Below are 25,691 nucleotides of genomic sequence, written 5' to 3'. Positions count from 1 at the left end.
TGTATGAATAATAATTGAAGCAAGGTAACAGGTGCTAATAATATACTTAAAATCAATGTGGACATTTATGAAATTACTTGCGGATAACAAGTCATCATGTACTGTATTTGACAGCATGTAAGAGGCACCTTTTTTCCAATATTATATTTCACTAAATCACCTGTCTGGTGTGTGAAGGTGTGAACTCCATGGGTTATCATTTAATACTGAAAGTTATTTTTCCTCCAGATGGTCAGTACTGCCTGTTTTTACCCCATTATATTCATATCATTATATGTATTTACTTAAAAATGAAATTTATTATTCAAGTGAAGAATGTTGTAGCCAGGATTTCGATTATTAAGCTCACCTCTATTATGTGATGGCAATATTGTGTTGCTGGTTTCTGCGATGTCGAAAGAGGTGTGAGCGAGTTATCAAACAAACTTGATCATATTTTATCATTATTGATCTGAACAAAACAGTATGTGATCCTCTTTCTGAGTGGAATTATTTGTTTTCAACAAATCACCAAGAACTAAGTTGGTGGAATGATGCACTTTCTTGCATATTGTTAAAACATTTTTTTCTTGAGTGCCCCACTGAAATGAGTAATCTTATGGCAATGAGAAACATCTTATATATATATACCATCTAATATGGTTGTTGTAGTTAATATAAAATAAACTGGTGGTTTTGCAACATTATAGTTTTATAATTTTATTCGTTTGTAATTTTCTTATAATTCTATTGCAAATATAATTGGGTTTGTTGAGTATCAGGTTAATGTGGTGGTTTGTGTGCAGGTGTCACACCCATAGGGCCCTGGTTAGAATCCCAGCGGCGGTGGAATTTTGCAGTGGTATCCCGATCCTTAATTGGGGGTGCTGTGTAGAGAGCACCTCCTAGTGGAAATACCTACCATCCATTGGATGGGATGCTAATACTAATGTCAGGTTTCTCTCTACTCCCATTTCCTGAAAATCTCCCCTCTCCCAAATTACCCTCCTGTTTCTAATGTCGTGAATGATGTTAGCTGTCGATCATCTCCCTAAACAGCTACTATTACAATGGTTTTTGTTCAGACATTCTTAATTTGGTAATATATTTACCCTTGCTTTAATTTTTATGTGAATCATTATTGTTCTTCTTTTCCAGGGGAATCCAGGAGGTTCCTGAAAATGTTAGTGACAGTGGCTCCACAATGGAGTCTGCAGAGAGTGCAGCCCCTCTGGCTGCTGACTTAGGAAGTCCCATCATGGGACAGGTAGATGCATTTCAAATTTCTTTCACAATGACTTGTTCTGTATATTTCACAACTCTCTCTAGATGTTGGATGTGTGGGTGAGATCACTACACTTGAATTCTACCATTTAAGGTAGGTTTTGGATGGATACAGATTATGTAACATTACAGCAATACATCTCTTCGCATCTCCTAACCAAACACTCCTTGACATCCTGCATTACCTTAATATCCCTCTTCAATTCCTCATACTTACTCCTTTCCTTTATTTCGTCAAATGTGCCTATTTGATTCTAACCCCTTCCTTGCTTGCCTAATGTTCATCCATATATTGTAGTGTAAAACTTCCCCTTGCCGATCAAATGGCTCTACATTCATCCTTCCTGCCTTAATTTCCTCTTTTGTTTTCCTATCTGCCCATTTCACCATTTCCATCCTCTTCCACACCCACACCTCGAAAGCCTTCAGTCTGAGTCTATTATCTTCAATGACCATGTTTCCATGCTGTACAAAACCAAAGTGCATATGGCATTTTTGACGAGCCATTTCTTATCATCCTTACTCAATATTCCTGTCATCAGGTCTCTTCTCCTTGTGCAAGCTTTTTTGCATTAAGTAATTCTTCTAATGTCCGTACAACTTTGACTGTCTTGTTCCAAATACTTCTGAGATACATAAACTCCTTCTCCTGCTTATGATTATAAAGGCCTTTTTAATATAGAAATTAGCTTTGTGGGTCATATGTATACTACTTATTATTGGTGTGATGACAGTGTTGGAGAAAAGCCTTAAAATTCTTTCTGCTAGATGTTACTTGGGGTGTAATTCATACATACAACATTCCCACACATACATGCTTGGATGCATACCCTTTAACTACATTTGACTCTCAGTTGGGCACTTACAAGAAAGACCTGGTTTTAGGTAAGGGAAGAAAACTCGATCATGCACACCAATATCCTCCCTACTACCATATCCTTGAATAATTCTTTTGCACATCACAGTCACTGTTCTTTGCATAGGCAGTTCCATGTCAAATTTGATGAAAAATGAAGGATCTCAGGTTTTCCCGTTCACCCTGTTAACACTTCAACCTGAAGACGATGGCAGAGTCAGCCTTCGAAACGTCGGTGTACTGCAACCTGAACCGGTGGGAAACCCGAGAGAACTTTTTGAATTGATGAAAAATGGCCACCCTCACTGGGTAGCTTAGCTGTATTTATTGAATCAAGTGTACGTAAATGTGAAGATTATTGACCCAAAAGTGTGGTTTGCATAGGTTCATGTATCACATAATTTCTAGTGCAAAGGAAAAGGGGAGGGATGTGAAGATATCAAAGTACCGACTGTCAATGACCTGTTTTTCCATATTTTGGTATAACCTGTAGGTTTTTATTTTATCGCATATCTTGGCATATTGATTTTTATCTTAATAAATGTTTGTCTTGTGACTTAAGAAAATGCCTATTGTGTTATGTGCTTAATATCAAGAGCGTGTGATACAATATTTGTTTCCTCATAGGGAGAAATAGTTGATACACAAGCAGAGGCACTGTATCCTTGGCAAGGAACCAAACCAACTCATCTGTCATTCAACAAAGGGGACATCATTGACCTCAAGGAGAAGCAGGTGCAGTAGAATTTTAATTTTGCACTATTGCCATTATAGTTTATTTATGAGGAAATCATTCAAAATAATTTGTACTGGTGATTTTTTTTACAGGAAAAAATGTCCTATGGGGAATTGAATGGTATAGCTGGTTGGTTTCCAACCAATGCAGTCAAGGTTTGTCCTGCTCCAGCTCACACAATGATTACTCCTCAGCTCAGTGAAGGTATGTTACACATTTACTTGGATGTTATTTGTAATTTTCACTTTGTATTGTGCCATTTTTTTCTCTTGCTTGGATATTAATGTATTTTCCTGAATGGTTTGTGAAATATTCTTTGAATTTTATCTTGCTCAAGTTAAAACAGGCAGTTGTTCATTTCACCCAAATTATGGAACGAATTCTGAAGCTATTTTAATTCATCTGAGGAAATAATATGCTGTAAACAACCAGAAAAACAAGGGAAATTAAGGCAACTATTTAAGTGTGCAACAATCATTTGCCTTGATTGGGATTCGAACCCAGATCCCTTGATATCTGAATCTATCTTGTTCTTTTTAAGCCCCCTAATTCTCGGATTGTTAGAGGAAGCCCCGATAGCTTAACAGGCTCAATCACCATCAACTCAGGCTCAACATCAAGGAATCCAGGTTTGAAACCTGGTAAAGGCGAATGATTTTTACGATTTTGGAGACATTTGCTGACACCTGAGCAGTAAAGAAATGTAAATAGTTAATTCACTGTACAATGATTTTTCACTTTGATTTTGAAATCTTTTAAGAGTTATCTTTTCACCTTAGAACTTTTATGAAAATCAGAACATAAGATTTTTGATCAAAAGTTTAGAGCCTATTCTTTACTGCCCTTTGATTACGTATAGCATTGTTGTCCCTCCAAAAAGTTCTCCAGGCATGATACATTCCTTAGTACCTGTTGTTTGATTCATTTTGAAAGGTTGTGTAAACACGGAACATTATAAATCAAAATTTTATAATCAGACATCTTCTCTTATATTGATGCTCAATAATTAACTATATATATATAAATATATATATATATATAAATATATATATATATATAAATATATATATATATATATAAATATATATATATATATATATAAATATATATATATATATAAATATATATATATATATATAAATATATATATATATATATATATATATATATATATATATATATATATATATATACATATACATATATACATATATATATATATATATTATATATATATATTTTATATATATATATATATATATATATATATATATATATATATATATATATATATATGTAATTCCAATTGGCAAATACTATTTGTTAGTATTTTCATTTGGAAGCTATGTAGTACTATTTTATAAATTTATGCTTGTAGTGTTAACCTGATTAGCGGTTGTAACAAGGTAGTTGAGAGAGAATTAAACCTTGGTTAATTGAATGCAGTTAAGGATTTAGATTCTCTGTAAATATTTTTGAGGTTACTCTGTAAAATGTTTTATTTGTCACTAATTGATGCTCACTATAATCTAGAAGATGGCAAAGTAACACAGAATGAAATGAGATACTTCAAGGAATTCTGAAAACATATTATGCTATAACAGTACTGCAGGCTGATGCAAAATTGAAGTATGCCTAGACAGCATATAAATTTATTATAATATTTCCACTGGTACTTCACTTGCGATTTAAAATTTAATATTTGACAAGTATATAATGGCTGATATGTACATTTACGTTCTCATCAGAATCATTGGTAAATTATTTTATGTACTTAGTTTACATTATTATAATGAATTTATTTCTTTGTATATATTATGTAATATGTACAAATATATGACAAAATAAATGCTTTGAGTCTCATTGTATACTTAGAATAGATTATGTCTCAATCCAAAGAGCATATTATTATCATTTATGCTTGTAGAAATCTTTCTGTTGCTGAAAAATTTTTAGCCGCATTTAATTCATAATATGACCAGAATGATGCCTAAAAGCGCATCTTTTGTGTCACATGGTAAATGGTTAATAAATTATTTGATTAAAAAAAATAATTATGACTTTGGACATTCAAACATGTAGGCATGTTGTGAAGTTGGTAGACATGAAATAATGCTTGAAAATTACCAAGTTGGAATTTTCTTAAGAAAAACATTGAATAGGCTAAAATTCACTAAAAATTAAAAAAAAAAACGATTATTTTTGTTCCAAGAGTTTTATCAACTTGTGAAGTGATCAAGTAAGTGTTTTAACAAATCACAAGTTGATGTTTTTTTTAGCAATAGTAAACCAGCTTAGGGTAGATTTCCAATGAACCCTGGATGGAACTACATACTACTGTATGTAGTGCCAACCATACTCCTAACTAAACATAATTCAAGATATCCTTAAACCCCACATTACAGTTGATGGGGCATAATTAAAAGTTCACTCACCCCATCATAGCTGTAACTGGATCGTTAAAGTGTATTCAAAGTGTAAATTCTGTGACTTTCTTGTTCCTTTGCAGAATTTTATGTAGCTCTCTATCCCTATCAATCCACTGAGCCTGGTGATCTCAGTTTCCTGCAGCAAGAGGTGATACGTGTTGTTAAGAAGGAAGGGGAGTGGTGGACTGGAGTTATTGGTGAAAGGACAGGAATTTTCCCCTCCAATTATGTTCAAAAGGTTCAGACAGAAGTGAGTGCGCAAAACATCAGCTTTCTTTGTAGCAATTTCATTTCGGGTGAATGCATTGGTAATCTATGGATTATTTTGGTTTATTTTTTTTTCTTTTTCTGTTGGTATGGGGATGGCTGCATACTTGTAATGCTTGAAATTAAAATCTGATATGCACTGCTACTGGGTAATGAGACAGTTTTGTCTGACGGTTTGGGTTCAGCTTTTTTTCACTTCATCTCTTTCTCAGAAACCATATGAATATATGGTGGGCAAAAAATAGTTTTATCGGCTACTTCATAAATTCAAGCAAAGGTAATGCTTGCTCCTAAATGAAGTTCATCTGTGTACATATGCATTGAAAAATCTGTTTTGCTGTTAAATCAATAGTTTTAGGCATGATGTGGTGGGACTGAAGCTTGAGATTTAATTTAAACAGATGGTATTGTCTAGGGTGACCACTCCTTGGAAAATCTGGACGAATTATTCAACTTCTTAGAAAAATTAGGGAAAAACTACCAGGTTATTTGAAAAAAGTCATACGATCGGGAGAGAAACTGGGAAAGAGAACAGCATGTTCATTGGAAAAATCTGGTACATTTTTATTAATTTATTTTAGTACCTTGTAAGCCACTGCTAGGGTGTGTGGCAGGGGGTGAATGCACACCAGACTAATTTTGACCCGAATATGACCCTACCGTGGTCGGACAATTTTATTCTGTTCCGTTATCATTCGTGGAATAAATGACATCTTAAATCTATCAGTTTTACACTTGCTCTCTCTAATTTTATTGGCATTATCTCTCCCGACCATTTTATGATGGGGGTAATAATACATTTTCAACATCACCATTGCACATCATAATAATGCATCGCCATCAGACTTCTAATGATGATGCAAAGCTGCAATAGTGATGCATCATCTTGAATTACTCTATTGGTTTTGTTCTTGTTTCAATGGTAGGGAAAATTTATCGTCAGCAGAGATGTTGACTGATTTTCATGGTTACAAATATTTTGTGTAATTTATGTCCTCTGTAATTGCTGTACTGTTATGACTTGGCCACACAGCTTAAGCCTTGTTAGGCCATATTTCTACTGCTCGATAACCTCTTCATTAGTTAAAAGGAGATAACTTCAATCACTATGAAAAACTTCTTAGAGGGTGGTGAAAAATGTAAAATCAATCAAATACTGGAGTACTGGCTGTCTGAATTCAAAATGTTGGGGTTAATGGGAAAAGACATTAGAAATGAGTAGTATGGATAAAATTGAGTAAATATTATTGAAAGTAATTCACATAAGATTTTCAGTCTGAACTAAACAATAGATGAGTTAAAGCAGGGGGTAGAAAATTGAGGTTCTTGTGTTCCCTTGGAAGTCCTTTGCTGATCATAAGTTTGAGATAACGTACCATATTTCTCTACTGCACTAAGAAAAATATGTACTTGTTTACATTTGCAGAAAACATATGTTGTACAGTTAGGAAAACAAACATTTGAGGTTTTAAATTGAGTGGGTAAAGAGAGGAAGTTGATGGGAGAAATACAAAAAAGGCCCGAGGGAGTGGATGGATGGAATATTGAAGGGTAATGGAATGTTGATTGAACAGGATAGAGGGTGGGCATTTTTGGCAGCACAACAATAAAAAATAAACGAAGAAAGAATTGATTTAAGGCAAGGAAATAGGAACCAGTCACAATACGTAGAAGTAAATGGCTGTTAGATACTGTCCAAAACATACGTAGAAATAGGTAGAGTACCTTGAATGAATTAATGTTTACATCTGCATGGTCTAAATTAATCTTTTTGAACTTTACCCAGCTTTGAAGAGATGGTGATTTTGTGCTCGTGGGCTAAACCTTTCCTTGGTCTTGATGACTGGTTTTATTGGTCATAGTATTTCTACCATAAACTAATCTGAGGTTTGCTGATGAATCACTGTCTCTCGATTTCTTACCCATTGACTAAAGTGTCAAATTTCCATTTAGATTTGTACCAAACAGTTAGGGATATAATTATACTCCACTACTTGGCTTGGCTCATTTGGCAGCACTTGCAAACTAACCCTTGCACACCTTTAATAAATCATTATCTATTGCAGCATCAGACCATCAAATCCGCTACCAATACCACCACTACCACCATTACCACCACTAACAAAGTTCAGCCTGAAAAAGAAGTGGCGACTAAAACTCCCACTCCTGCTGCAGCTGCTGCTGCTCCCGCTGAACCAGAGGTGAGGGAATAATGGGTGCTTGGCTATTAAAAAGAAAAAAAATCTCAATTATCCTGCTTATCTATGAGACAACTAACATTTCTAATCTACTCTTTATTCAAATAATGCTTCTGCAAAGCCGGTAAAGACAACGGGGACTCCTGAATCTGCTACTAAAACTATTGTTCAGGTACTTGACCAATAGAGATGCATGTCCCAAACCTCTCTCTTGTAAATAGTTTGGCCTGTGAAATAATGAAATGAAAATGATTTTGTTTTTTTTTTGCGATATGTTTTTGTTGACCTGCCTGTGACAGTTTTGCAGTGATATCCTGTGGGTTTCCCAAGATTGGGATAGCCACAAAATAAAATGCCTCAAGCACAAGATTAATTTTTTAAAAATAAAGTTGAATAATCAATTAAGCTATTGAAAAGTAAAAACAAAGTCAAGGAACATGGAAAAGATTGGTTTTAATGCATGTCCAGAAGTGGATGAGGCTTCTGAGAAGCTGAAAAGAATATGCTTTTATGAGTTAAATTAATAATTTCCCAAATGTCCCTTTTTTAGAGTGAATAATTGAATGGTCAGAAGTGATGCAATGATCATTAACCATTTGAGTCAAAAAAGGCATGCAGAATAGAATGGTGAAACTGCTGTTGAATAGTTTAACAAAACTGAATTGCTGTGAGCCAAAACATTACTTTTTTTTCTCTAGAGTATGAGCTGTGAAAATGTGCATCAAAGGATTGATAGTTTGACCTATGTTCTCTTAACTCTCTTTGTTTATTAGCATCTTTGTTTTCTGCTCTACCTCCTCAAGCATGGAACTTTAACCCGCTCTTTTTTGGTCTGCCCTTGATCTTCTGAGGACATTGATATAAGTTGCTTTACAGGGTAAAGGGAAGAAACCTGAAGTGGCAACTGTGATAGCACCCTACCAAGCCACTAGTGCAGAGCAATTGAACCTTCAGAGGGGTCAGCTTATTATGATACGCAAGAAGACAGCAACTGGATGGTGGGAGGGAGAATTGCAAGTGAGTTTTTGTTTCAGTTTAATGTGTGTCTGTGTTGCTAGCAGGATATCATATCTACTTAAATGGAAGCTGGACCTTCTCCTCCCCCAAGAAAATTGTATTTTTGTAAAAAGTACCATATTCCCTGTGCATAAGATGCACCGTGATTTTTCAAGTATGAATTTACAAAAATAATTCAGATGAAAAATAAAATTAGAAATGGATCAAAGTATTTTAATGCTAATGCTTTTGACAAAGAAGATGGAATTTTTACAGTAACAAGTTAGCAACTGTATAAATGTTTATTCCCTGCAAAATCCCAGACATTCATCATCACTGTTGCCAAAATCACATATTGATATCATGAATCCATACCTAATGAAAAAAGGTTTGCAGGAATCACGTGGTGGTATATTAGGAAGAGAGCAAATTACTCTCTTTTGTAGTAGCAAAATTTGTTTAACATGTGGGGAATGGCCCCATAACTCAACACCATGATTCAAATGACATTGAAATAAGGCATGGTAAAGTGTTAAACGATACTCATTTGAAATGAGAAAGTTGAGCTTTCTTAACATATAAACAGCTTTACCCAGTTTATTACAGATCTGACTGATGTGGGTCTCTCAGTTAAGTTTTGCATCAATATAAATTCCTAGTATCTTAGCAGTTCCAAAAGCAGTTATTTTTTATTTATGACTGCATACAATATGCTGGGTTTTTTTTAGCAGAAGATATGCATCATTAATTTGTAGTGTGTAATTGTTTTGTCAAACTTTCGGTTAACTGCCTAAAAATATGGGTTAACCCTGAAAGAAAGAGATATGTTGAGAGAAATAACTTTTTAAGTTGTCATGGAATATCCTAGAGTATTTTTTAAATAAAGTATTAATTCCCATTTTCAAGGATGCGAAGTCCAGGGTTTTTTCTTGTTCAGAGTTGTTCTCTTATGAAATGGTTACTGCTGCTATCTCCAAATGTCAGTATGTCCATCTGTGTGAGTTTCCCTCTGAGAAGGCAGGAGTAGGAGATGAATGTAGTCATGCACATGGCCTGCTTTTCATATTTTATGTAGATTATATTATATAAGTATTATATTGTGTCCCTGGTGCATCCATTTTTACCAGTAGACTTACTTTTAGTGAATATATGATGAAAAATGATCTGTTGCTTACATCTCTCTTCCAGAGAGGTATAAGTGTAGGCTGGATTTGTGTATTCTGAGTGGACCTATATTTTTTTGTCACCCACCGGGGAAGAATTTAATGAGAAACTGCATACATGTGAAAAGAATTAGGCCAAATTGTTTGATTATTTTGCTTAATTGATTTATAAACTCCTGTACATAATAATGCGTCAATGTGTGAGCCACAATCCCTGTTTTCTAGGGTCAGAGCGAATTAAAACTAAAATACTAGAGCACTTGCAGAAATGGTGATTTTAGGGTTTGATGGAAGTAAATCGTGTATTCATTTCAACATTTTTCCTTCTGACGATCGAATTTGACCAGAAAATTATGTTGTGTCATCAAGGAAATAATGTTATCTTAAGCAGCCGATAAATGGCTGAGTAATTGCTGTATTGCTGTCTATTTAAAAATTAAATGAAGTTAAACGAAATGATGTATGCACAATATAGTCGTAAAATGAAATGAGATTAATGTTAAAGTACTCAAGAGTCATTATAAGAGGAGAGCTTTTTATTTTTACTAAACTTCAAACTTATCTCTTACTATCGCTCTCTCTTGTGAAAATGGCATGAACCCCAATCACTAATTTCCATATTGGTGCTTTCTTTGTTCCCATAAAATTTATCAGCAATACAACACTACTTTCAATTCATTACTAATGAAATCCCCTTTAATTTTAAAGGGATGGGACAGTCGATGCATTTCAATTTTTAATACGTAAATCTTGTATGTTAGACCAAATGATAATTTCCTCTCCAGGCTAAAGGAAGGAAACGACAGATAGGATGGTTCCCTGCATCCTACGTGAAAGTGTTGAGTGGGGGTCGAATTGGAGGTACAGGGGGAGGGGTCAGCCCTAGTCCAGTGGCTGTTACTCCTGAGCCACAGAAAGAGGTGATCCAACAGCAGCAGATGCCAGAGTCGGCTCCTGAGGTGAAGATGACAGAACCGGAAGAAGAGCCGGAGCCAGAACCGGTGCCTGAACCAGTGCCAGAGCCAGCTCAGGCAAAGGAAGATGATGGAGTTGGTAATGACAGATTCTCGTGAATTAGAATGTGCTATGATGAAAGATATCTTTTTTTTTGTTGGAGGCAGCAAGAGTGTGATTTGCTAATGTTGAAATGCCATTTTGGCCACTCAGTCAGGGAAGTAAGGATAAATTTGGGGACTTTCTTCCAAGATATTGTGAATGAATGGGGAAAAGGGTTGATTTTTTTGGAAAACTCAGGAAATTGGTATTTGAATAAAAAATTTATTAAATGGATACCAGGTATTCCCTTCGGGAATTATGTAAATTTTAGTTCTTAGGTCATTTAATGTTTCCTCTAGACCACCAAACTCGCAGGCCTTGGCAAAAGTCATAACTATAGCATGACCAACTTATTTGATAACATTATGATGCAAAAGCAATCCAATGCAATCCAGAGTAAAATAGCTAATCAGATTTAAAACGATTGGATAAAAGGATTGCATTCTTAATGGTGGAAAAGTCAAGAAGGGAAATCGAGGAAACAAGTGGTCACCCTTAATGTGGTGCAATGGTGGTAAATAATACACTTACAGTAGTAATTTTAGATTTTTACAGGGTTTTAGATTTTTTATATGAATATTCCAACACTACAAAAACAAAATTATATCACAATAAAATAAGATGGTTTAACCTAATCACTTACATTTTGGGGATCTAGGAAAATTTGAAAAAAAACTAACTTAAGAAAATCCCAGTGCTGGGGTTTTAGAATGAGGGCACTGGATGTTTAATGAGTATTCTCTTTCGTGGGGCTTCAGATCAATTTTCACTTTATGTTTTCTCGGCATCCTTCCTTGAGGTCCTTGTTATCAGTGCTCCTTTGCCTAACACAAAGAAGCTTTTGCAAGGAGGGAGTCGGTGACAGAAACAAGATAGATATTGGCATTGATTGGTGGTACATTTTTATTCCATTGAATGTTAATTGCTAATTTTCAACAGTTGCCCTAGTGTGTGAGATGTCTAGCATGGGCACAACTACAAGTACCAAGGTGAACCCAAGCACATTTTTAATTTCACTTGAGAATTTTTTTCATTTCCCTGCCAAAGAATGTTGTTTTAGGCCTTTCTACCCAAGACTTTAGTGGGTTTCTCTCTGTAGCCCAAACAACAAATCTAATTTTTCTTAGCAATTTTTTAAATTTTAGAGATATCATAAACTCACTGCATGTCATTAATTGCAAACAATTTTGTTATCTTTTTCAGAGAGGGTTGTGGCACTTTATCCTTACACAGCCCAGAATGAAGATGAGCTTAGTTTTGAGAGGGATGAGGTGATAACTGTGTTGACCAGAGAGGAATCATCATGGTGGAGAGGGGAAGTTGATGGTCGCTCTGGACTTTTTCCCAGCAATTACGTCGAACCCCTGTCTGCGCAGCCATCTCATTGTGAGTGGATATTTGATCCTTATTTCTAATCGTTCGCCCTGGTGTAGCAAACAGAAGTAGTCATGAGTTAATCAGAAATAGGCGGAGTAGTTGGGGAGGTAAATGTTTGCTCAGATGTTGATGGAACAGAGTTGTATTAGTCTGTGATCAGCAATTAAAACACAATTATAGTGTTAGATATTGGAAATATATTTTATTGCTTTCTTTATGATTTGCTGTGTCAATTCGACTAATTTTTTTGAGTTTCAGAGCTCATCAGATTTGCGTACGAAGACTTTTTTTCCTAGAACTTTTAGTTTTCACACATTCATATCTTGTTGACAAAAAGTTTTTGGTGCAGTGCCTTAAAATATATAGTACTTTCATTCAACGTCATCTTAGTGTACATCAATCCTGGTTATCCGTGAGTTAATGGACAAGATACATTTTTGAGAAATTCCATAGATATTTCTAATTAACTCAGATCGCGAGGGAACAGCTGATACATGTACGGTGTTAATGTGCAATAAGCAGTAAAACATGGTAAAATGCATAATTGTTGGTTCACAAATCAACTTAAAATAGTTAAGACAGAGGTGATACTATGGGTAAGCGATCTTTTAAATAATAATGTAAGACTATTGCTAGTGTAAAAGTTCAGTGACTTATGCCATGTTGGTTTTTACAGATGCATGGGAAAAAATAGTTAATGAGTACTTCATTAAATTATTTAATCATAGTGTCGATTGTATAGCCTCATGTTATCTGAGTGGGCAAATTATCCATTGGTCTCAGCAAGAGACACCTCCTCTCCCATCTAATTTCTTCTCTCCCACCATAACTTAGGCAAATTATACCATTGTGATCTATTTGAAAAATTTTCCAGACTCCCAAAAGTAATTAAATCAAAAAACTTATAGGTGCATAATTATGCTTGGTATGCTATTGAGCCTTGTAAGTTATTTTTGTGGATTAATATGATCCCAGCAAGTCACACACTGTTGTTCATGCCTTTTTAACTGACGTTTTAGGAAACTTATTAAAGTTTTCTTCCGAATACTTTTATAAAAGGACAGTCAATGTCTACTCATTTCACAAGCACTATATGAGTGCAGTTCTTGATGTAGGATATTTACACCAAATGTTGAAGTGTAGGGAATGTTGATGTCCTTGATTTGTTAGCTCTGTGGAAGGTGTGTATTTTGTGGTTGATTTAGTTGGAATGAAGAGAGAAAAGAAAAACTTGTGAGAATCCTGAAAAACCCTCTGAAGTGGACAGTATGCCACTTTCCTATCTAAACTGAAGGAGCTGTTCTCTGCAATACTGGACAGGCACTGGTGGATAAGCTAAATGAATCTAATGTGCAGATTCTCAAAACATAATTCGAAACAAAATAATCTGCCAGTTTTAATTGGAATGGATTTTATGACTGACATTATTGCGGGCCAATAGACCATCAGCATTGATGTGTTTGCAGGACGTAAGGTATGCAGAAGAACTGCCAATATATAATCAACTTGCAGCCATTTTTACTCTGTGATATTTTTTTTAGTGGGTGAATAGAATGAGCAATTGGATCAAAGAGAGTCTGATGGATTAATGTGTCCATTTTTTCTCTCAGATGTTATGACTTACAGTTTCACATAGAGCATGGGTTTTAGGTAAAACTCCAATGATTTCCAAATCACGAGATAGCACGTCAAGAATTAAGTGGGAGCTCTTAATGGGATTGAAGGGACAGCAATGCATACAAAATGAAAAGAAATTGTTCAAAAAAAGGAAAACCTATTTGTCTCTTGGGCCACCAGGAATTTTATGGCATTAAGAAATATTTTTGTAATTTTGCAGTGTCTCACTGTCTTAATTTCAAATTTATTAACCTTGGATGTTACCCAAAAATAGTCACATAAATAGGTCAAGGGAAATAAGTATGGCCGCTTTGTTCTTTTTTAATAAGTGTCCCAGAATATTCATGCGTACTATTATCCTGTTGTATGAAAAACATAACGTGGTTCTGCTCTCAATTCAAATAGCCCTAGTTATTGTGAAAATATTACCAAATAGTCTATTAAGAGAGTTTTATCTGTTGGAAGTTAACATGCTCTCTGTACACACATTAGTTTTCACAAAGTTTGTCGTTCAAAAAACTGTGCCCAGATTGGATGATGCTTTTTTCTTCACTTGAAAAATGAACGTACCAAGGATTAGCTGTTTGATGACAACCTATTATTTAAGAATATAAGTTATCTTTTCATCTTTATGAAAAAATTAGTAGGTTTTCTCACTTTGCCTCAGGAGAGAAGAAGTTTTTATAGTCTGAATATTTTCAAAAATCTAATTGTGACGAGACAAATATTGCCTTGATTTAAATTTACTTGGCATTTATTGATGTGTGTCTAAGCTAAAGGATAAAGTGATCTACCAAGTGTGATATTCCAAGGTGCTATAGAGTATATTTTATAATCAAGTAAGGTAAATAGTACATTTTTATACTAGTTTTTGGCATATAATTAAGGCAACTAGTACATTTTTATACTATTTTTTGGCATATATGTAGTAGCAAAGTGTAATATGGTAATAGGTTTTAATAAGTAATAAATATTTCTTCCTTTCCGAACAATTACATAGTAATTGTGAATCTAGTCTTGCAATATACCATCAACATGATCGTGTTTCATGAAATAGTTTTCAGCGACATAAGTAATATCATTCATCTGTAATATTAAAATCATATAATATTAGTAATGAGGAATCAAATTTAATTTGATATTCAGAAGTCCAATGACCAAAGCGTTTGTACTCCTTAATTCTAATGTCAAGCCCATGCCACCTTAAGTTCCTGAACATGTAATTATTATATTTAATTGGTAACAGTTAGCTCACCTTATCTTGATACCATATTTTCTCAAATGTAAAGCGCCTGAGCATTTGAGGCCCTCCCTTGTTTTGGTGTTATATTTTGGAAATAAATAAAGAGCTTTTTGATTACTTGAATAAAATATACCAGCCAATCTGCTAACATTGTGAATCCCATTTCATCACCTCCTTTTGCTTGCATTTTGCATCTGGGAGAATTCTTTCGGTTAAAGACTATAGGGTGCTGTATAAAAGAACTTTTAAAAGGAGTTCTGAAAAAGGCTTAAAATACAAGAGTGGGGTAAATGTAAACGTTACTCTTAAAAGTATGGTAAAAAGCATGGAAATTCTTTTAATTCGGTTAACAATTAAATTTGCAAATTCCTTGGGAAATTTCCAACTTGTTGCAAAAATTTTCACTTCAAATGTTGTAAATACAAATAATGTGAATTCTCGTAATTGAGAAGTGGTATTTAATATAAATAATATTAGTTTGTGGTGGAGATACAAGTTAAATGTTAGGTGGACTTGAGTCCTTCCTTTGTGGAAAAGACTATCATGCATTGAATGCATTTCTATCACTCACTGTTACTTGCAAAAATTTTTGTTTCTACCATCTCTTTATCATTGTGCTTGGATTTGTGTGCATGTAACACATGGGCATTGCGGTTATTTTCCTTTTCTCAATGCCCTGTTACCATGCATTTTGAAGCAAAATGCATGACGAGCCATGGTCTTCCATTGGTATATTTAAACCTGAAATACAAGAACTCATAACCATAATTAATCATTACTGCACATCAAGTGAAAGTTATTTATCCCTTACCATTGGTTGCAAACTTCCTTGCATCAATGCTATATTCGTTTGCACAAAGTTGTATGGAATGAAGTTATATAATTTCATTTGTACACAGGTATGATTGAATTTTGGTAGTTTTTCTTGTTTGAAAACTTCTTCACTCTCATTAATGCTCAATAGTTGGTTTCAACCATTATACTGGCACATTTAGATTTGTTGGTAATCTCTCCATCCTAAGCGTCCATTTGCATTCAGCCCAACACTTTTTACTACTGCTACTACTTGTAATTTTCTTACTTTTATGTCTGTAGTATCCTAACAGGTATTTCTTAAACAGATGCATGATACTTTCTTTGGATTTGCAAAAATTAACTAGTGTAAAATCCATAATTGTGTATATGTTCCCATTCACTCTTTTTAGCCAACGGAAGAAAGTATCAGTGAAGGTATGGTTGAAAATTTCCATGGGTGAAATTTTGAGGTGAAAGAAACCTTGTATAAACTCTCATATAATTGCTGCTGATTGGCAAATATGGGTGGCACTGCTATGCTTTTAGTCTTCACTCTAAAACATCAATTACTTTGGTTGCACATTTCATTATCCTCGTAAGTATTCTGGCACAACTGTGGAAAATCTGCTGGGTGTTAACATTGTATTCTGCGTTAAGTTGTTTGCCGTATCAAATTGGAGTACCTTCTGTCAAATCTAGCCATGCAATTTTATTGTTCATGTAGATAAATGTGCTCAAAGTTGTGTTGTCAGGCAGAAATTTGATGAAAAACATTTAGTTTCATGAAGTGAGCCAATAAAATTGAAATTTTTCTTCTTATCCTCAACTGAAAAATATTGTTTTTTTTCAGTGAGTGCTAAAATGCAATGGTTTTCTCACCAATTAGTGAAAATTTTGGTTTCTAGTGATCCTATATTAGAATGTCTCTTCCATAGAAGGAATGATGAAAAAGTGTCATTGCCAGACTTGAATATGATGAAGGTATAATCAGTTTTTAAAATAAAGTTTTTAAAGATTGAACTAAAGTACCAAACTGTTTAGGGTGTTAAAAAAAAGAATGCAAAGGCATCACCCCACCACTCATGATGGGATCTCTTTTGTTAATTTTAGGATTGGTTCGTACATCGCTCATGCTGTCTACTACTTCTCTACCAAAAGAGGCCCTATTCGATTAAGATGAATGCTGCTGCCCTCTCCTCATGCATCTGGGATACGCACTAATCTCTTGAAAAGTTCTTCTGTGGCACTTTATGACATAGCTATCAAAAATATTGTTCATAAGTTAGCAACAAAAAATAAAGAGGTTTTTTCTAGTACTTGCCACACAATGACTGAATTGTAAATTTGGGAGCAACAAATGTAGTCTCAGACTATAAGGCTGTTTAGATGATTTAAGTTTAGGATATTTGTTGAAATTGACAGGTCAAGTGGAATGTTTTTATCGAATCAGTGTATATAATTAATTTATTTTGTTATTTATACAGTTTTGAGTAGGCAAGAACATTATTACATCCTTCATTCAAAGCTGAATCTCACAGTCATCCAAAAGTAGATGTGTTAGGTGTTAAATGGAAGAATCTGTGTAGGAAATCATATCTCTTAATTCCAAATCAGTGATAGAGCTATTATTGTTAATTAATGTTACCCCCCCCTTTGCAAACAATTTCAGACAGTAATGTGCTTTCTTACTTTCTGTTGCTTCATTTATTTTTTTTTTGTTTTGAGTATTTTTCATTGGATTGAAATGATGCATTGCAGTTTTAATGCATTCATCATTCGAAATCCTGCATGAGAAAACTTAAGCAGCATGGTAGTGGGGCCTGTATTGCAGTAATAGACAACATGAGCATGTACTTTTATTTTATTAGTTTTAATTTTTTATATATTATTTACCCCCAAATGTTTACCTCAATTAAGATCCAACACATTTTATTTTTTTATAAGAAATTAATTTAAGGATATTTGCTCCTTTTTATTTATATACTGCCACTACCATGTTGACTTATCCTTATATTATTGCTTGCTCTCATTGAAGGCATTGTCTTCAGATGGCCAACAATCAATCGTTCTTCTTTTACGTACTAATTTGCTACTACTCACCATTTTGTAGACGTGCCTGTGAAAAAAATGAGCACTTAAATTTGCTCACTGCATTTTTTTTAGTTTTGAAAAAAATGTTCATATGCGCTTCAAATTTTTGTTATACATTGATAAATACTTGTTTATTTCAACTAATATCAGCCATAAAAATGATATTATGATCATAATATATTTATATATGCAGCAAATGTTCATTCAGCATACATTTTTTGTACCTTGGTGCTATTATTTTAATGGAAAAAAAATCTCAAAGCATATATAGCCATTAAATTTTTTTGTTCAGTAATGGTTGGAAAACTAGCTGTAACTACTTGTTGGTTGATCAGTTAGTTCCCCATGAACCTCGGATATGAAATGGCTTATTTATTCATTACAAGAAATCACAAATTGCCAAAATACAAACAGTAACTCAATTTAAGAGTTAATCTCGCCAGCTTTTCAGTTGAAATTTCTGTAAACTTTGAATATGAAGAAAAAAAATGTGATGAGGTATTATTAAAGTAATATCTTGTCAGGTTTTTTTTTATAGTAAGGACATTTTGGCAATAATGAATCATAGTATTATGCATTATAAAATTTTTATTAAGAATAGTGAATATCTATACATGTATCTTTACAACTAATGTCTTTAATCAAAATTGTTATTTAACTTGAAACAAATTTATAAATGTTAATGTTTATTGTCCTTTCTATGTACAAGGTATTTTGTTATCATGGAGATTTAATGTCTGTTATATTATTTATCATGTGTATCGCAATATAGCCTCTAAACTTAGTTAATATTTGGTTTGTGTTAAATGATATTTTTGGTCCAATAATACTCTAATGTTAGAGGCATTTACACCCATAGATAAATGATATTGGTAATTTAAGCTTGTGAATGTAATTGTTAAACATGTAACATAACTGGTTACCATTCCTGTATAATATGAAAATATGAAATGATAATTGGGATTAATTATGAACATCAGGAGATACAATCTTTGTATCCCAAAAAACTTGATCACATTTAAATATACACCAGACGGATGAATATCTCTTCGTCCTTTGTCTAAGGTGTATACAAATTAACTGAGATATTGCACATCAAAATGATATGTTTGTGTAAAAATCAATTGATCTACATGGATATATGTATAGTACACATGTAAATGGGCAATTTTTGTTAATTTGCATAGTGATAGCAAAAGTATGAAAGCTAGAATGAAGTTTTCAGAATAAACTGTTGAATTTATTTCTTCTTTTTATTATCCAATGATTTCAGGACTTGAATTTAGGTAGCTCTCTTGTTTTTTTAAATGCATATATATTTGTGTATATATTCACTCCAGAAAATCTAAAAAAGAGGATGTGTGAATTATTGTTGAAAACTAAGATAAAATGTTCCATGAATGTGCAAATCTTTTGTTTAATACAATTACTAAATATATTCGAGTGTATATTATTATTACAAATTTTGAGATTTAGGAAACTCAGCACTGTTGCTCTACCCCATGTACATATGCATTGGTGTCCATCCAAACTCAGTGATATATTTTTCATGTAAAAGTTGTTAGGTTTATTGTATTTAAGTACAGGTGTATTTTTCCTTGACCTAATAATATAATTCATTGAATTCCACAGAACCAATGCCAAGAATGGAAGATATGTTCAGATGGATTTCTGAATAATTTCCTATTCGTTTTATATACACACCCAAGACTCTAAAAATAATAAGTTTTTCAAGAGGCTGAGTGAAGCATGTCAAAAGGTGTATACTATATTCTCACATTCTTGTCGTGAAATTCTAATATTTAAAAAATGAAAATTTTCACAAAATTTAGGAGATAGATTGATAAATAATTGTCTTTTTTATTTTTTGACAAATATTTGAATCTCTTCCGCCCCCTAAACACTTGCCACAATTTCAATAGAGTACATGTATTTCATTAAAAATGGAAAGTTAAAAATGGAAGAGAAGGGAAACAAACATGGAAATGCTGGGGTTGGTGGCGGAGGAAAGGGAATTGTCGGAATAAATCCAAAAATACTTTTCTGGAAAATAATAAGAATTTTAGTATCAATTAAATCCTCTGCAGGAATAACAGGAGGAGGGAGCTTTGAATTGTAATGAGAATTCAGTTACCAGAGCATCCCACATTCTGATTCTTAAGTGTTGCCTTTGGTCAAGTACATCCTTAAATGCAAATAATGCAATTCTTTGGTTACCAGTACTAGGTGGTTAACTTTATGTAGACCCAGTAAAAGGAATTGGCTTCTCTTCCCTATTAATGTGATAATTTCACATACTGCAAAAGCCTTGTTCAGAGTGATTTCTACACTCATTTGTGGAAACATACCTTAAGGATTATTACTATGGAGATATGTACTCTCTTTCAACATAGACAGCTATTCTGTAAGTAATAAGAATTTTTGAAAAATATACCTCTCCAGATTAAAAAGATGGACAGATAAGAATTGATGACCTTAGGTGAGATCATGCATCGTATCTAGCATGTTTTGCTATTGTTTTCTGTTTATGAGTTTTCTTCTATCGCTCATAGCTTAAATCCACTGCAGGTTAGCGCCAGGAATCACGTTATAGTTTCATCTCGGATAATTCTAAGAACAGTGACAGATTATTTAAACCTCCAAATGTGAGTAATAATGTGTGTGTGTGATGTTTAGATTCACATCCTTCATGCCCCAGGGCTCCAGAGTAAAGGTAAAGGAAAGATTGGTGAAAACTTTAATATATTGTATTGCCAGTAGTTTTTGTGTATGGGAAGTGAGGGGAGAGGCTAATATTGTTTTCGTCGTATAAATTTCTTGTATAGCTTTTTAAATATCTATTTAAGCTTGCATTCACTTTATATTCTTTATTTAAGGAGTATGAACAGCCATGTTAAATTTTTCTGAATATTCATAATAGCTCTTTATTTTTGCATTTTAAACATTATAAAAGTACTTACATGAAGGTTATGGGACATTTTGTTATTTCATTAAAAACTTTTCAAAAATATGCAAGGCAGTTTCAACTAGGGACGTTTTAATCTTCTGCCAGAATTTTAATATTTTCAGCAAAAATGTCAAGCCCAAAAAACAAAAAAAAAGAATAAAGATGGAAAAAAAAGGTTTTTTTTTGTTTGACTTTGGAACAATTAAGTTATTGAAAGACATGTTATCTTCATTAAGCAAAATTATGGAATGCTAATAAATTCGTCAAAATTTCCTTGATATGGCTTACTTTACTTAAAATGAAACAGAGATTGTTTCCATTTTAGTTTATCATCTTGTAACATCCACATAGCTTAATGACGAAACAGCAGGAAAACTAATGTTTTTTCATAGTTTGAAAAGAAGAAATCAATCAATCAGTAACACCTGAGTTAGTTCAACTAGTAGGTTAAGGTGGTTTTTTCCAATAACCATAGCTTGGAAGCTGGCCTTAGCCTAAAATAGCAAGGTACAGAAATCCTTGTCCATTTTTAGCAATCATGAATTTAAACTATTTCTAAAATTTTTGATGATAAATTAAGGCAGTGATGTACTTTTAGTCGTATATCTATTACCCGTATTCATTTGAATTATTTAATATGATGGATATTTGTGAAGCAGTGTACAACATACTATGCCAAATTAGCATATTTTGGACAAATTTGTTGTTAAATGTTCTTTCTCTCTAAATTTCATTTCAGAACTTTTTAAATCACTCGAGTCTAAAGGATATTGTATGAAAGAATGAAGAAGTAGTCAAAAGTATTTCCATCTATAATTGAAGGATTAGTTGCATGCAGAAATAAAATTGAATATGTTTCCTTAAATGTTTTCATAGCAAATGGCTATTACTTGCCTGAAAATTTGTAATCATATTTAGTAAACCAGAATAAATTAAATGCCTAATTTTATAATTGTAATCAAATGTCTCAACTGGAAGTATATTTTATGTAGTGGCATTGGCGATTTGACAATATGTTTTAGGTTGTCACATCAATAAAAGATTTTCAGAGTAATTTTGATCTTATGATTAGTCTGTGCAACCAGTTAACAGCCAACTTATTGAAGATCTCTAGCCACCATATTAAATCAATGCACACATGATTTTAATTTTACTGTCGATGCTTTCCTAGTGAGTTTCTGAAGAGATGAGGCAGTATACTTAAGTGATATATAAATCAACACATTTTAAAGAGTCTTGGTAGTAATTATGATTCAGAACCTACTATATCTCATAAATTTTACAAATTTTGTGAGTACCTGTATCAAGAGGATCCATTAAAGGTGCAGTAAACATGGAAGAGCTCCCGTCAGTTAATATCCTTTCCTGATATAAAAAGTTTTAAGTGTGAGTTACTTGGCAGTACCCTTTAATTTTGTTTTCTTATTGGTGCATGATTTGGTTTGAGGTTTATATCCATTTGTAGTTACCATTGTGGAAAGTTTGTTTGATGTTTATTGCAAGTAAAATAAATGTTCTGGAGTTATGCTGTTTGTTCATAGTTAATGTTTTTAAATGGACAAACTTGTATTTCATGTATCAATATTGGTAACCTTAGTTGATGTGAGTTTTAAATGTGCGAAATTATTTGATGTGTTTGAAAAAGTAAGATAATGCCTAGCTAGTTTCTTAATATTGCATGGTATATCATGTCCCTTTATGGCATTTTTTTGTCTGCTGCCTCTAAAATGCTTAGGCTCATCATGTATGAAGTTAGGGATGCATATCTCGTCTAATTTATTTTTAAAAACTCTTTTTGTGTTCATCTCAATATTCCCTTGGTGAAATTTGGGAATAACATCATTAAAAACAGCCAAGTGCTCTTAATATGTCATGTCGTGAAGACCAGGCTCCTTATTTTTTGGTAGCATTTTCACTAACCTGTAGATTGCTTTAATGATGTTATACCAGACCTTTGTTAAAAATTTATTGCCACAAACCACTGCTTCATAAAATAATATCATTGATCATTTTAACAGGGAGAAGGGTACAGTTTTGAAAATTATATAAGGTAACATTATCTTTAAAGTATGAATCAAGCAAATACATTCCTTAATTTTATGTAGTAAATCATTTTAAAATTGTTTATGCAATAAACCATAACAAAACTCTTTGATGGGAGTCATTTATTGGAGAATATATTTTTTTATTGTAAAGGGTACTTATCTTGCAGAGAGTTGGAAGATACCTGTTTCAATATTTTTCTCCCAGCAGTCTCGTAGGATTTTGATGCATTTAGATTTCAATTTAAGTTCCATGCATTTTTTAATTAAAATATTTAATGTCTATTTTTTACTTTTCCCCTTATCAAGGCATATAGCGGTAATTAGCTGCCATGAAATGGAGGTAGATTAGTCATTATTAAAGTTGCGATTGAACTGAAGGCACATTGTCTTCCTATTATAATTTTAAAATATTTCCAGTGTAAACAAAATAGCAAATTCAACTGGTGTTAGCATTGTTTATTGACTATTAGTGTGACTGTTATGTGTCATGATTGTGAAAATCAGAAGGGATGTTATTTTGGAATCCTATAAAAAAATAGCAAGTGTGAATATTTGTATGCCAAAATATAAATTCCAATCTTGTGGAAAGTTGCTTTATTCTATGTAATTATGCATTATATCCAGAATTTGAGTTCAAACATGAAAATGTATATTATTTTATCAGCATAAAATTGTGAATATAAGATTTTTAAGCAAATTCTATGTAGAACACTTATTTACAGATGAGTTGATATCAATAATTTGGTAGAAAATATCATACATATCAGATAAGTGCTTTACTTAAAAAAAGTTAATTGACTTGTTTGATTGACTGTCAGCTTACCACTGAACAACGAAACAGTCTTTTATGCCATAAGAAACTTCCAAAATTGCCTTTTGCTCTCACAGAATCAAACTGTCAGCTAGGAGACTTTGGTTTCATGTAATCCTTGTGTACTCCTTGGTTACTTGAGTTGTTATAGTCCTGTTACAGTGATTCTTGAAAATGTTACAATAAAGTGGTGTAGTTTATGAGGGAAATCCTAAAATCAGCTTCTTTTAAATTTCCATGTGATTCATTTCCCACCATCTTTCAATGTGATTTCACAGTAGAGCATTATCTGCTTCTCTTCCCAAGAATTTTCTCCATCATGTTGGCATGATGCAATTTTAATATCCTGTCATCGATGAGTGTTATCATCCAAACTCTGTGATGCATTTTTGCCATTTCCCCCTCCCTCCCCTACTCCCAGAGAGTCCATCTTCAAACAGTAATGGCCCTTTTGATGCATTGTCTTCTAAGCCATTTGCTTTCATTGCTTTCACCCTTTCGGGTAAGGAATGTCACTAAATTAATGTCAATTTAAGATTTAAGAGGTTATTTTTCCTTAATGCAGATGATGACTTGAAAAATCACTTATTAAATTTTAGTTTTTGATAGTTTTTCCTAAGTGTGTTCACATAAAAATCAAGCTGCATTGATTTTTTTAATTTTATTTATTTATCTGCAAATTGGATTGTAAATTAGTAGTTGAAAAATTTTGTTTTCCTTCTGGTATTTACTTGTGTTACTTCTTAATCTGGATGTAATAATTTTGCAGCATACATAAACTTTATGAATTTCTAATTAATGTGAATTTTATGTTGCATATTATAGTAAGTATATTTTTTTTAGAATTGTATGCATTATAAGTTTGCAACACTTAAATGTTCTTTTCGATTCACTTTACATAATAATGCCTGCAGTGCAACAACCATTTAAATTGACATCAGCAGAAAAAAAGCGACAAGGCTATATTTATGAGTTGATCAACACAGAACAAGCTTATATTGATGATATGTCTGTTGTTCATGATGTAAGTTTCATCACCATTATTCATCATATCATGCATATGTCTATTATCATTCAATGACATGATTTCCATTGAAAGAAACTACCTCATTGTACATGTTTCATTTTTCAGGCCTTTGAAAAACCTCTCCTTGAAAGTGGGATTATTACTCCTGAAGAAGTACAAAAAATATTCGTCAATTGGAGGGAAATAATTGTTTGCAATTACATGTTTCTTCGGCAAGTATAATTTGATTCAGTTTGTGGATCAACATCGAATTTGAATTTTTTATTGAACATTGTTTCTCATTTTTAGGGCATTGAGGGTACGCAGGGAAATGAGTGCCAGTGGCGTGATTAGAATGATAGGAGACATCCTGTGTGAAAATGTGAGTATGCCATTGGCGTAGCCAGATGGTCTTGGTTTAACCAATCAATATGAACACTGATAATTCAGCCCTCCAGTTGGATATAATTATTATTGGTGTTCTACTGGATAATGTAGGATTTAGATAGACGCAGACCATACAACAGTACAATGATATATTTCCTTGCTTCTCCTAACAGGACATCCGACACTACAATAAGCCCATCTTAAAATCCACATACATCCTCCTTCACCCCATGCAGTCCTTGGACTGCATGGGGTGAAATGGACTTCCCTCTCTTACCCCTCTGCCTGTCTTTCCTCTAATGGATATAGACGCTATATTATTGTAATGATGTTAAATGTGATTGATTGATAACATGGAAGGACTGTGCCACATTAATGACTAATATTTTTCTCATGATCTAATTTGCA

General features: G+C 33.2%; 1 protein-coding gene across 4 annotated transcripts in view; it reads left to right on the top strand.

Annotated features, from left to right (window-relative positions):
- Positions 1–25,691, top strand: part of Dap160 (dynamin associated protein 160) — a 77,335-nt gene that overhangs the window by 33,049 nt on the left and 18,595 nt on the right. For 2 of the 4 annotated variants that reach the window (XM_071599488.1, XM_071599485.1), the window contains exons 17-28: positions 1,138–1,246; positions 2,747–2,854; positions 2,948–3,059; positions 5,365–5,534; positions 7,618–7,752; positions 7,871–7,921; positions 8,626–8,766; positions 10,694–10,961; positions 12,168–12,350; positions 24,805–24,914; positions 25,023–25,129; positions 25,206–25,278. In XM_071599488.1, the coding sequence (XP_071455589.1) occupies positions 1,138–1,246; positions 2,747–2,854; positions 2,948–3,059; positions 5,365–5,534; positions 7,618–7,752; positions 7,871–7,921; positions 8,626–8,766; positions 10,694–10,961; positions 12,168–12,350; positions 24,805–24,914; positions 25,023–25,129; positions 25,206–25,278 (1,567 nt within the window). The remainder of the gene's footprint in view (positions 1–1,137; positions 1,247–2,746; positions 2,855–2,947; positions 3,060–5,364; positions 5,535–7,617; positions 7,753–7,870; positions 7,922–8,625; positions 8,767–10,693; positions 10,962–12,167; positions 12,351–24,804; positions 24,915–25,022; positions 25,130–25,205; positions 25,279–25,691) is intronic. The other 2 variants (XM_071599486.1, XM_071599489.1) reach the window with 2 other exon arrangements.

The sequence above is a fragment of the Hetaerina americana genome, unplaced genomic scaffold, assembly GCF_022747635.1.
Source record: "Hetaerina americana unplaced genomic scaffold, ioHetAmer1.1.p SCAF_11, whole genome shotgun sequence".
Taxonomy (NCBI): Eukaryota; Metazoa; Arthropoda; class Insecta; order Odonata; family Calopterygidae; genus Hetaerina; species Hetaerina americana.
This window is presented reverse-complemented; position numbering and strand designations above follow the sequence as displayed.